This window comes from Eptesicus fuscus, chromosome 8 (genome assembly GCF_027574615.1).
Source record: "Eptesicus fuscus isolate TK198812 chromosome 8, DD_ASM_mEF_20220401, whole genome shotgun sequence".
NCBI classification, from domain to species: Eukaryota; Metazoa; Chordata; class Mammalia; order Chiroptera; family Vespertilionidae; genus Eptesicus; species Eptesicus fuscus.
The window spans coordinates 89,372,926-89,386,592 of NC_072480.1; the positions used below are offsets into that span (position 1 = coordinate 89,372,926).

Consider the following 13,667-nt stretch of genomic DNA (forward strand, 5'->3'; position numbering starts at 1 on the left):
TCCTTCCTTCCTTCCTTCCTTCCTTCCTTCCTTCCTTCCTTCCTTCCTCCCTCCCTCCCTCCCTCCCTCCCTCCCTCCTTCCTCCCTCCCTCTTTTCCTTCCTTCCTTCCTTCCTTCCTTCCTTCCTTCCTTCCTTCCTTCCTCCCTCCCTCCCTTCCTTCCTTTTTTTTTTTTTTAAAGAGATTATAGGTGGGAAAGAGATAGGATTTGGATTGCTTGGAAATATTCTTCTATCTTTGAAATAAAACTTGTACGAATACAGTAGCCACTAGCTACATGTAGCTATTTACATTTAAACGAATAAAAATGGAATAAGATTAAGCATTCAGCTCCTCCGCCACACCAACCATGTGTCAAGTGCTCAAGAGCCACACCGGCAGTGGCTGTCCCAGCTGGCAGAGGTGGCCCGTGCCCATCACGGCAGAATGTCCTCGTAAGCTGCTGCTCTAGTTTCTTGTGTTTCTTTGCAAATATTATATAGTTACTTTATTTGTTTACCTCCCTACCTCTCTTAAACCGTTTCCTTATACAATGAGGCTAAAAAGCTTTCCCTCAAAGGACTGCTAGACAATTTAAATGAGATATTAACTGTATGGAAAGCATACATCCCAGGTCCTGGCACATGCTAACGCTTAATAAATGGCTGCTCAGCAAGTCCCCTCAGCCTGGAGCCAAACACATTTGCATTTCTAAAGTGCCTGCAACCCCCAAAGCCTTTGGAAACAATTTCTTTGTGAATCAGACTATTTTTTTATGGGAACAAGTCACCCATCCTGGTTGAGAAGAGCCATTCTCAGAGTCACAAGGAAAGTAAGATTTTTGCTTCCACCCTGTTTTGTAGCTTAATAAGAAAGAAGAAGGAAATGAAAATCTCCTTTGAGGAGCAACATTTCTCTCCCTAATTCTCTTTTTTAAGTAGCCCAATGAGATGGAAAATCTCTGCAGAGGTGTTTATACTGCAGGAGTCAACACAGCCTTGGGCCCAGACAGGCAACCCGGCTCCTCTTAATGGGAACTGTGTATGCAGCAAGGCTAATTACTCTGGGCGACAGCTGCCAACTTGATTTAGCAAGCCTGCAGAGGACTGCTCATCCCCTGGGGAATGGGCCCAAATTCATTTTAACTGCTTGGGCCTACCTGAGCTCCCTGTGCCACGGGCTCTTTGAGGTCTTTTGTAATTTGCATTCCTTAGGCAAGTGGAATTTGAATTCCTTAGGCAAATTTCATCCTGATGGAACACCAAGGTGATATGCCTGCTATTATCTCATTGTTTAGGATTTCTGCTTTGGAATCATTAGCGGGCGCTTCAACAGGCAGGTGAGGTAAAGCTCAACAGGCAGGTGAGGTAAAGCCTTTGGCTTCCCTTTACAAAGGCCTTCACAGATCCCTCAGCTGCGCTTCATGATATTCTTTTTTTTTTAAAATTTCTTTATTGATTAAGGTGTCACATATTTGTCCTCATCCCCCCATTCCCATCCCCCACCCCTCCCCACGGATGCCCCCACCCCCCTGTTGTCCTTAACCATTGGTTAGGCTTGCATGCATGCACACAAGTCCTTTGATTGATCTCTCCCCTCTACCTCCACCCTCCCCTACCCTCCCTCTGAGGCCCGACAGTCCGATCGATGCCTCCTTGTTTCTGGGTCTGTTCTTGTTCATCAGTCTATGTTGTTCATCATTTCCCCTAGATGAGTGAGATTATGTGTTACTAGAAATATACTTATAAGAACCGAATGTGAGACGAGCAATAATAGTTATGCTGACAGGCAAATGAATCAGTCTGTAGTAAGTTTCTTTCTGGACCAACAGTTCTTTTGAGACCCAATTTCAATGTCCACCAGTTCCTTATGTGTACATGTCAGCACTGACCCCTCAGCTCTGGATGGTTGACAAATGGTGGTAATGCAGGTCCGACTCCCTCTGGTTTGGGCTTCATGATATTCTTGAGGTGGGCAAGGATAACGAGGGATAGCAGGAAGTCACAGGACAGGATTCTGGTGCTGGGTTGCAAGCTAAAGAGTGTGTGAGTACAACCACGCACCTCATAAAGACATCGTAGAGTGAGTGCACGTACACAGACCCAGACGGTCCAGCCTACTACACAGGGCCACAGTATGGGGTAGCCCATTGCGCCTAGGCCACAAGCCTGTACGGCAGGTTACTTTACTGAACACTGTAGGCAATTTTAACACCATGGTATTTGTGTATCTACATTTATCTAAATAAGAGAATGGAGGGAAGGGAAGTGAGTGTGTGCCTCCGCACAGGCAGGGGGGCCAGGCTTCTGGGCCCCCCTCCAGCCTAGATCTCCCTCTTGCTCCACCAACTCAGTGCCCAGCCGAGTGCGCAGGGCAAGTGCACAGTGTGCTGAACACCATCCTCTCTCTAAACCACCCAGCCCTAGCAGTACATTCAACATCGGCGTAGGGTCCAGGCTTGATTCGACGACATTTCAGTAAATGACCAATTGCATATACGGTGGTCCACTCAAGATTAAGATGGAGCTGAAAATGCCTACCGCCTAGTGGTATCACAGCTGTCATAGGTCTGTGTGATTACAGTGGATCTACAGTGATGCTATGGGCTAGACAGCCTGGGGCACTCGCCTGGGCCATGAGCTTCCCACAGACCTCTCCCCTTCTAAACCAGTGTGGCAGTCCCCCCGACCCTGGGGGTCCTTATTGCCATTGCAAGGTGCTCTTCAGCAAGAACGATCAGGTGACTTTAAAGGGAAAAAAGTCCGTTACTTACAGGCCGCGGAGCTTACAAGGCACCTAGAGGGCACACAGTGAGGTGAGAGTGGAGGGAGAGAGCCTGGGGTCCTGCTTTAATTGGAGTCAAGGCTGGTGGGGAGGGGCTCACTCTTTACTGGTGAATTTAAAACAGAAGATCAAGAACTTAAAGCACAGCCCTAGCCGGTTTGGCTCAGTGGATAGAGCATCAGCCTGTGGATGGAAGGGTCCCCGGTTCGATTCCGATCAAGGGGTACATGCCTGGGTCGTGGGCTCGATCCCCAGTAGGGGGTGTGCAGGAGGCAGCCCATCAGTGATCCTCTCTCATCCTTGATGTTTCTGTCTCTCCCTCTCCCTTCCTCTGAAGTCAATAAAGATATATATTTTTTTTAAAAGTTAAATAAAATAAAATAAAATAAAATAAAAGCACAGGGAAGAGAAAAAAGCAAGTAGCCCAAATAGTCAGTTATCAATCACGGTCTCCAAAACTAAGGAGCCCGGGAGGGGGAGGGGCCGGGCTTTGTCTGGTCCCGAGGATGGCAGTGTGAGCCTTCCAGGTGGCCTTCCTTGAAGTGGATGCTTTGGAAATCAAAGCCGGCATCACACACAGACACAAAAGCCAACTGTCAGGGCGCACAGTTTGTCACGTGTCCGTGGTGATGCTGGTGGATACAAACCTACTGCACTGCCCGTGTAACAGTACAGTCACAGTGGACTAGAGCATCCAGTCTGTGTAAGGCGCTATGACATCTGCGGCTCAAAGTCGCCTAAGGACACATTTCTCAGCACGTATCCTGGTCATCAAGAGGCGCATGACTTTAAATGTTCCCCTGGATCCCGTGGAGCCTTGGGAGATTGCAAGGCTGGGTGGTCCTGGCTGCAATCACATCACCGCTAACTGTTCTGTGCTGCAAAGGGGAGGGCCATGTCCTATTGTTTCACAGGGAGGCCTCTGGAGTCTTCATGTACCTGAAACCATATACTCAGTCTGCAAACAGAACTCTGAGTATTTGCAACCATTGACCTGAAACAAAACTTTGGCCTCATACTTACCTTGCCTTAATTTCTCCTTCAGCCTCTCAGCAGTGGGATGACAAATGATTTAATTACTTTGAGATTTTTTTAAACTAAAGTGTTATTTTGCTGTGGATCTTCATTTTCCTAGAATTCTTTTTACATATTTTTATTTATTTCAAAGAGGAAGGGTGAGGGAGAGATAGAAACATCAATGAGTCATTGATCAGTTGCTTCCTGCATGACCCCCGCTGGGGATAGAGCCAGCAGCCTGGGCGTGCACCCTGACCTCTATCCGCTGAACCAAACCGGCTAGGGCCGGATTGGCTTTTACTATATTTGCTTCCCAATTAGGAAAAGATCAGTAAACAGGAAATGGTCTGAGGCAGCAGACCTGGGCTGGAATCTCAGCTCCTTCCAGCTCTGGGTATTTAAAAAAAATTCACTTTATTAATTTTAGAGACAGGAAGAGAAACATTGACGTTGATTGGCTGCCTCCCGCACGTGAGCCAACCAGGGATCAAACCCACAACCTGGGTCCGTGCCCTGACCGGGAAACGCACCGCCACCTTTTGTGGTGGAAGGGGCAAAGCTCTGATGGAGCCACACCGGCCAGGGGGCTCTGGGTCCCTTAATTGTCACCACTTCTCTAAGCCATAGCCTCTCCTTAGACTGGAGACTGCCTTTGCTTCGTGGGTACCTGTGAGGCTTCATTTTCTTGGAATTTTCCAAGTAATTTCACCTACAAATTGGTAGGGAGGATACTTAAAAAACCTTGAGTTTTAAGATCGTAGCTACCCCTCCCAGCACACTAGAAACCTGTCCTAATGTTCATTAGGTGGCATTATTACTTTTTATTTTAGTACCTGTGAGGGCAGATTTTAACTCTGGGAAGGCAGGGCCACGTCCGTCTTGCACACCGCTGTATCTTCAGCGTTGAGAAGTGTCAGGCAGATAGCAGGTGTTAAGTGTTTTGCGCGAGTAAATTGGCGGTGCCACCAACGCCATGTAAATCTACCTGGGTGCCCAAGAGGTTACCGCCTGGTCCCGTAGCCTCAGGAAGCCTGTCAGAAACTCCACTTCAGAACTGTTCAAACAGCTGAAGTATTAGGTATTTCAGGCCCGAGACACTTTGACTTTACATAGCCCCGTGGAAACCAGGTCTGAAGGCAGAGGCCAATCTAAAAAGCCTTCAGTCTGGGTGCGTCTTTTCAAAACTGACAATGAAGTTAGGTTCCCCCCCCTTTCCTAGGCCCAAAGTGAGTATTTGTCAAACCTCTTCTAAGATCAGTGTCCCATCGTATCTGGGAAAGGCGACAGGTTAAAAATTCCATCTCAAAGAAACTCAAATGTAAAGAATCAGTATCCAACTCTAACCGGTGTGGCTCAGTGGATAGAGCGTCGGCCTGCGGACTGAAAGGTCCCAGGTTCGATTCCGGTCAAGGGCATGTCCCTTGGTTGCAGGCACATCCCCAGTAGGGGGTGTGCAGGAGGCAGCTGATCAATGTTTCTCTCTCATCGATGTTTCTAACTCTCTATCCCTCTCTTCCTCTCTGTAAAAAATCAATAAAATATATTTAAAAACAAAATCAGTATCCTTAGCATCTCTATACGGTTAACTATGCATCTTTGCTGGTTTAAACTTTTAAGACCCCATGTGGTTTAACAATGTCCAGTCTCTTCGATCTCAAAATGGGCAGTGATTAGCCAAAGTGGGGGGCTTCAGACAGGTGGCATCCTTGGTTCCCTTCCTTTTCAAATAACAAGCAAATTCCATCAATCCCATTTAGCAAATCATCCATTTATTAGGTGCCTACAAGTACAAACACTGACAGCTGCTGCAGGGGAGGGAGTACAGAGATGTGCAGGAGAAGAGCCCAGCCCTCGGAGACCTCACGACCTCGGCCGTGAGTCACCGTTAGTACGTGGTGGCGATACCACTCCAGGTGGCAGAGTTCTTGCTCATGTTCACATCCTTGGAAATCTCCTCTTGTCGAATGTGGGAGAAATCCTTTCAACAGGAGAGCCAACCCGTGGGAGCGAGGCCTTTGGCGGGATGAACCGGTGACCTTGGCTTTGCTTACGAGCATCTTTCGGGAGCTGTTGCGCGTGTTCTTGTAACTTTCTCAGCATCGTTTCCCAGCGACCTCCGGAGAGCATCTCCAGGCTTCCCGAACCTTCCCCAGGGTTCCCCGGGTGCTGGCGCGCGGCTCAGCCGCAGTTTGGCCTTGGAATGATGTGCAGCCGGATTTTTCCTTCAGCAACTCCGTGCTTTCGCTGTGGTTGGTGCTAGAATGACATGCTTTGCAGTCTGTGGTGTTCAGGGTGGGAGGGAGGAAGATGCATTGCAGAGGCGAGCAGGCCAGACTTTTCCCTTAAACATTTAATAGTGCACTTACCGATTATATTCTGTACAGATACAGAGCACATTATAAACCTCTTATTTACTTTTTCTCTTAGACTGTATTCATGTAAGTGTATTTACATTAGGAAAAAAAAAAACAAAAGCCTTGAGGTACAAAACCCAAAAGAATATCTGAGGTATAAATACAAGTATATTTTAAATAATAATCTTTATCATGCTTAATCTATGTCTGAAAGCACAGTGGACATGTGTACATGTGTCTTAATAGAATGGTATATACAACATACAATCTTACAAATCTGAAAGCCATTAAAATTGAATATACAAGTCTATCTTCATGAAAAACACTGATATCCAAAAATACTCAAATTTTAACACTCTAATCTGTCCCCACCAATTCTTCAAAGAACCTTGGAAATAACACTGACAATGGTAACTAAATTATAACAAAATAAAAATCCTTCTTACAACTCTCATTCATACGTTATTCACTTTGACCCACACGAAATAAATTCACTAATACTGTCTCTGAAGCCAACCTTTCCCTTTACAGTAAAACCTGTATAAAGACCACCCTGCCAAAACTGTGCTGGTATCTTGCTTTTCCCTGTGATACCTGTCTGCCATTACCATGAAAATATATTCCAAGGACATCATTATAAAGGAAAAGAAAGGGTAGAAAAAGCAAAGCAAAAACAAAAAAAAACCAAACCAAAACAAACAAACAAACAAAAAAAACAAGAAAAAAGAAAAAAAGCCAGAAATCCTATTTGCTGTTAAGAGCAAATGAAATTAATACACCTCTTCAGCTTTCAAAAATGCTGTTAAGAACAACCTACAAACAACTTCAGCAATCAGGTCTAGAGAGAAACTGTGTTTGAAATAGGAAATGCGAGTAAATTCACTACAATCACTTTGCAGGTAAAGAAGAAGTTGATGGAGGAGTCGGTTTGATAACTCAAGAAAAAAAAAAAAAATGGACAAGGGTAGGCTGTCTGACCCCTCAAAATAAAAGAGTTCCCTTTTAAATTTCCGGGTGGATCCATGGGTAGTCAGATATTCCAGGTTAAACGGAACCTGATGCATCAATATCCTTCTTGGAGGCATCTCAGTGTGCCAGACACTGCGTCCCAACTTACACATCTGTGCCATGCGACCAGCAACAAACAAACATACACACACGTCTCTCTCTGTGCAAACCTTTCTCTGCTCATCTCAGTGAGAAAACCTGTCAGAGTACCAACTATTCCAGTGGATACGCCAGCCCCTCAACACGCTGCCAACAAAATGACGTAGGTACACATACACCCAGATCACAAGAGGATGAAGTATCTTCATCATCTTCTGTAATGTATTTATAGTTTTGCTTCTCAGAAGCAATTCGCGTAAGAATACATTTTTTTTTTTTTTTGCAGTCTTATATATTCCAGTCAAGATCTATAACACAGACCTTAAACCAACAGGAAGCAGCTTTGAAAAATGTGTCAAATCACTACAGTCGATTCCTATGCTCCAACTTGCAGTTTTGTTTCGGGATGAGACGCAGAACCCGTGCTTCCGAGGACTGGAAAGGGCTCCGGGAACCCACGCCCGGAAGGTGGGAAGGTGGACACAGCGGCGCTGCCTCGGCGATCACCTGGACTTGGTGTCTTTGCTGTCGGCGTTCTGATGACAGAAAGAGTCTCGGATCTTTACAACTTCGGCTGCACACAAATGTCCGAAAGATTTCGTGTACCACTCTGGCATGTGGCCCCTGGAACAGAGGAAAAGCAGACCAATTACTCCAGCTGGAAAGCCCCGAGCTAGCCGAAGGGAGTTGCAAATATACTTCCATTTCCTGCTCAGCAACATGTGTAAGTACAGGTTGCTCTTCTTGTTCCAGGGCAATCTCCTGGCCTCTCCATCACGCACTTGGAACTGTTAAGTTCCCCAAGAAACTACAGATTGAGTAAAACTGCTTAGGGAAAGCTGCGGCGTGTGAACAAACACAGAGCACACGGGTGCCCGGAGAAGCGCTGAGACGTAAAGATTTCCAGTGAGACTTTATGTAACCTGAGAGCCACTGTGGACGGAGTTTGCAGAGCTTCATTTTTTTTGTCTGTCATGCTGCACTGCACTACTTTTCTGATACTAATACACACTGATCTGTAGCCAAGAATATACGGGCCTGATTAATTACTAAGAGGGCATGTCCCATGATTCAGACACCTTTGACTATAAGATGAGAGAACCCTGCTCGCTCGTTCAAACTCACATTGCCGGTGGCTTTACATTCACGGCAGAAGCGCCACATCCACAGGACTTTAGCGCCCTGTTTTCTAAAGGATCGAGAGTGGGCCGCGGCACCCAAAGGCCGAGAAACACGAACGCGTTACTTCGGCACCACGCTTCCTGGAGTAACCCAGATGCGCCGTGTACTCAGTTAAGCCATTCTCCGCACCAGGCAAAGGGTCTCAGTCTTCTCCGTGACCCTCGCCATGTCAAAGACACCAGGACCAGGACATACCTTAAGTCAGCTCTGCACATGTAGGTGAGTTTGGATTTCCCTGACCCGCAGGGCTCGATCAGATACCGGGACAGGAGCACATTGACCCTCACCCCCACCACAGGTGCCCGGTCGTGATCCACGGATGTGAGTAAAAGGGCACACGCCCCCTTGGGCAAGTTAGTCCTCCACGTCCTGTCGAGACAAAACCAGAGGGGGGAAAAAAAAATAAAACTTCCTGGAAGCCAAATGGGGCCTCCCTCTCAGAGACACGGAAGGACAGGCTCGGTGGCCGTGCTGTGCGATCCCGGCCCTGCGTGAACGGCACCCTGAACCAGTGGGCAAGGACTCCTGAACGAGAGAGCTCTGTCCAGAGCCACATCTCCAGTAGGTGGACCTGCTCACACAGTCAGCTCTTTTCAAAGAGAACCAACCCACGTGAAGTGTGACCGGAAACCGTCGTTACATCGCACAGCTGCCCGAGACCAAAGGCATCCGAATGAATGCTGCTCTGTTGGAAAAGTGCTGGACTGACGATGTGAACAGTTCCGCAAAGATTCTTGGAATTCCTCCTTCAATCATGTCTCCAGAGAATTATGAATTAGATACAAATCAGCCTCAACCGCAACCCCCTGGGAACCCGAAGGTTATTTCCTGGCTGACGCATCCGCCAGCTACTTCTAACAGGAACAGCTATCCTGAAAGGGGGAAGCATCTGCCATCGGGATGCGCATCCAATGGAGTGTGCCCCTCTTTCTGAGCTCACGTCCAAAAGAGTCCAAACCATTTCAGGGATGAACACACTGCTGGAATAAAAGTGGATCTATTTTTTCCTATTTGCAAAGGCTCAACAATTTTATGGAGGCGTACGTTCTATTGGGAGTCATTTTACCATCTTATTCAGTGACCCACAGGCTCATACTGGCCACAATCATCAATTTGGGCCTTGCCGGTGTGGCTCAGTAGTTGAGCATCGACCCATGAAGTAGGAGGCCACGGTTCAATTCCCGGTCAGGGCACAACGCCCGGGGTTGCGGGCTCAATCCTCAGTAGGGCGTGTGCAGGAGGCAGCCGATCGGTGATTCTCCCTCATCATGGATGTTTCTATCTCTCTCTCTCCCTCTCCTTTCCCCTCTCTGAAATCAATTAAAAAACATTAAAAATAAACGATCAATTCAGAAGCTCTTACCTCAAAACGACGTAATCCCGAGCAGGATGGGGTGCCATGCTGTTCTGGACATACTGGTAAATTTCAGTCTGACTGTCCAGGATCTCGATCACTTTTGAATCTAACAGGTCTACATCCCAGAGGTGCTGCTCTTTAAGAAGGCGCTTCAAGATTTCCTCGGGCGTCGCAGGGACTTCGATGGTCGACCGCCAAAGCCTCAGAGGGGGTCCTTCACTCACCTGAAGAGAGGACGCACCTTTCAGGGCTAAGACAATTCACACACACCCAGACTTGCAAGGCAACTTGCTAGCCCGGTACACGGTCATCCGTTTGGAGGCTAATGATCATCGATGGCTTTGACAGGCTGCCATCCCCGAGAGTTAGGCCAGAAGGGAACAGATCCGCTGGGGTCACCTCCGGTTCAAACTGTCCCATGGTCCCCTGGGACCCATTATCAGGGTCAATGCAATCAAGTAGGATCCTTTATTTGCACCCCAAGCCTGCATGGCCATCGGGACTGCCCTCCTGGTTTATTTCTTTTCGAGGAGGTGGAGACAGTGTCAGCAAATACCTGTGGTGGGCCTACCCTGCTAAGCCACCCAACACGTGCCCGCCCTCACAGGCGTGCAGTCCCCACAAGTCAAGTTCTCCCCTGCTAGCGCTCTGCTCTTCAAAAGGCCAAGAGTAGAGTGGAGCGTGCAAGGGGATTCTGATCAAGCTATGGAAAAATCCATGCTGGTTCTACAAGGCCTAAGCCCAACACCCCAGTAAAACACTCCAGGGCACTCTGGTGTGACCTGTGGAAGCAGGGCTGCATTAGCTGTTTGATTCCTCTGACAAGCATTCCTCGCTGGGCTGGCTTCCGCTCTTACCTGGGGATCTGAATCACCTGGCCGCCCAGCTCTGCAGGAGAGGGGATGGGTGCCGGATCCCCACGCAGGGCTGTGTGGGTAACAGGGTCTCGTCCCTAAGGAGCCCAAGCCCTGACCCCCGGAACTCAACTGGCTGACGACAGAGGGATGACCTACCTTCTTATAGGACAGCTCGGCCTGCTCGGACGTGGAGCAGCTGACCCAGCCTTTGAACTTCTCTTTGACCTCTTTATACAGGCTGTCCACGCAGTCCTGCAGGAAGTGCTGGTAGTCGGCGGACTCATCAGCGCAGAGGCGTCCTAACGCCTCGAGGGTGAGAGGCTTCAGCTCTTGCTCGGTGTAGGAATTGCGACAGCGGCTCATTTCCTCAGGAACCTGGGAGGAACACGAGGCCAAAAGGAGGTTGGGAGATGCCCTCGCCGGTTTGGCTCCGTGGATAGAGCCCCAGCCTGTGGACTGAGGGGTCCTGGGTTCGATTCCGGTCAAGGGCACATGCCCAGGTTGTGGGCTTGATCCCCAGTAGGGGGCGTGTAGAAGGCAACCAATAATTGATTCTCTCTCGTCAATGATGTTTCTATCTCTCTCCCGCTCTCCTCTCTGAAATTAATAAAAACATATTAAAATAAAAAAAAAAAGAGGTTGGTCCGCCCGCACACACTCTCGTTGTCCAGCAGTGAAGTGACAGGGCAGAAACAAGGCTGGGTCCCCAAGGTGGTGCAGACAGTCCAATCCCCGTTCCCAACAGCTGGAGGATGTCCCCGCCCACCTCACACGCTATCACGAGGCTACGGACACCTTATTCTAGTGTACGGTGTCTGAGAAGTCACGTAGCAGGTAAGTGACTAAAACAGGGCTTACGTTGATGAAGGCACGTGTCTCAGATACAGTATTTACTGCACGTAATTTGTTGCTTTTGTAAGGGGTATGGAGGTAGGCATTTCATTAAGCATACTAACTCTACTTAGCTTATGTTGTAATATATATAATAAGCCACTGTTGGGTTCTGCGTATACTCTCCAGCTGGGGAAGAGATCTTGTGGTAAGATGGGACCAAGTATCGCACCTACAATTTCGTCCCTACCCACGTTATCCTTCCCAAACAGCAAAATCCCCCAAATCCTTACCTGGAAAAGCTTCTTGCACTCAGCAATCATATGGGCCAGCCCTTGAGTGGCAGCGAGATTTTCATTCAAATCTTTCTGATCTGGTTTGCCCAAACTCTGTTTTCTTTGCATGACCCTAGGCAGAAGAAACAGGAGGGGAAAGATTCAAATATTTACGTATTTTTAAATCAATGTGTAAGTTGAGGAAACCCAAAGGAGAGAAATAAACAGCTCACTGGAGCCTACCTGCCATTAAAGGGTTCAAGAGAACTTTATTATTTTTTAAAATGTATCTTTATTGTTCCAAGTATTACAGATGTCCTCTTTCTCCCCCATTGACCCCTTCTAAGGGCTGGCACCTGCCTCCTTCCTCCCCACCCCCACCCCAGGCCTTCACCACACTATTATCTGTGTCCGTGGGTTATGCACATATGCATAGAAGTTCTTTGGTTAATCCCTCTTCCCACCCACCCCGCCCAAGGGAGCTTTCCTTTGGTCACTAGAATTTTTTCAGTTTTATCAACAACACACACACACACACACAAAAACAACATGAAAGACTGCTTTCAAGGATATCTAGGCTCTTTAGGGCCAGCACATTAAGTAGGCTCCTATTTACATAGGGGAGCTTGTAGGTCTGCGGAAGTGTGCTGGGGAGGGAGAGAGGCGGCTAAGAAGGGTGTGGGTGGGAGGTGCCGGACTCTGGGGTAAAGTGTCCCTATTCTTTTCAGTCTAGATAAACAGGGCCCCTCCCAAAGGTGAGGGGAAATCCATTGTTTCCTAAAGGTCTTGCTTTAATCTTATCTGATCTCTCTCTGCTGCTCATCTCTGTTCTCTATCCTATTAAAGCTGGAACGCTGGGGGGAGGGAGGGTGCGGGCTGGTGTGGGGGTCAAATGGGGGGAAAAAAGGGCACATATGTAATACTTTCAACAATAAAGATTAAAAAAAAAAAAAAGCTGAAACGCTTATCAACAGAAGTAATTCAAGGATCTGTAAGCACTGCTTGGCTTCCAGAAGCGAAACTACTCCAGCGAGCACAAGGCCCTGGCTTCTAGCTCAGAAATGTCTGGGCAGTCCCCCGGAGCTGAAGGAACGGGGTCAGCGGGATGGACCTGGCGTGGGGAAGGCCGGTTGGTGACGGTGCCCTCCCCCCCAGGAGGCCTTTATGAGAAATATTCTCAGAAGTCAGATGCTCCCACTGGCTCTGCACTTCTCCGTTCCAGGCACGGGCCAGCTACTTCCTCAGCTGGCCTCCCTGCAGCCCCCCTTTCCTCTCCTGGAAAACGGATACCGACGTTATCATCCTCACCTCCTGCGATTGTTCTGAGGGCTAAGTGAGAATTCTATGAATGTCAAGGGTGCAGTCTCGTGACTGGGACGGAGTAAGTGCTGAGCAAACACCAGCCTTTGTGACTTCCCAGATTGTCCGGCTTCTTCTACAGCCACTCCACTCCCACCTTGCCGGCATCGAAGGAGAAACTCGGCAAATCATGGGCTGGACCTTAACGTGCAGGCTCCACCTTATGCTCAGTCCTCTTAGCTCTGGCTACTTCCTCTCAGGAGCTGGGCTCCACTAGCCCCGTGGGCGCCAAGGCAGGGCTCACCCTCCCCGCCACCCAGATGTTTAGGTCAGTACATCTGTGACTCTGCTGGCAGAGTATGATGACAACGTCACAGAGGGCTCTGGGCGAACACGCCCATGCTGAAGCATGAACCTACTCTCCCCCGCATCTAACTAGACCAGTGGTCGGCAAACGGTGGCTCGTGAGCCACATGCGGCTCTTTGGCCCCTTGAGTGTGGCTCTTCCACAAAATACCACGCCCTGGGCGAGTCTATTTTGAAGAAGTGGCGTTAGAAGAAGTTTAAGTTTAAAAAATTTGGCTCTCGCCCTAACCAGTTTGGCTCAGTGGATAGAGCGTCGGCCT

General features: G+C 48.4%; 1 protein-coding gene across 1 annotated transcript in view; it reads right to left on the reverse strand.

The window, feature by feature from the left end:
- Positions 1-5,526: 5,526 nt before the first annotated feature.
- The window catches only part of DLC1 (DLC1 Rho GTPase activating protein), a 48,732-nt gene continuing 40,591 nt past the window's right edge, over positions 5,527-13,667 (reverse strand). Inside the window, exons 10-14 of the mRNA XM_054720092.1 lie at positions 11,761-11,875; positions 10,793-11,011; positions 9,786-10,003; positions 8,618-8,791; positions 5,527-7,864 (exon numbers count right to left, since the gene is read on the reverse strand). Of these exons, the coding sequence (XP_054576067.1) occupies positions 7,744-7,864; positions 8,618-8,791; positions 9,786-10,003; positions 10,793-11,011; positions 11,761-11,875 (847 nt within the window). The 3' untranslated portion in view covers positions 5,527-7,743. The remainder of the gene's footprint in view (positions 7,865-8,617; positions 8,792-9,785; positions 10,004-10,792; positions 11,012-11,760; positions 11,876-13,667) is intronic.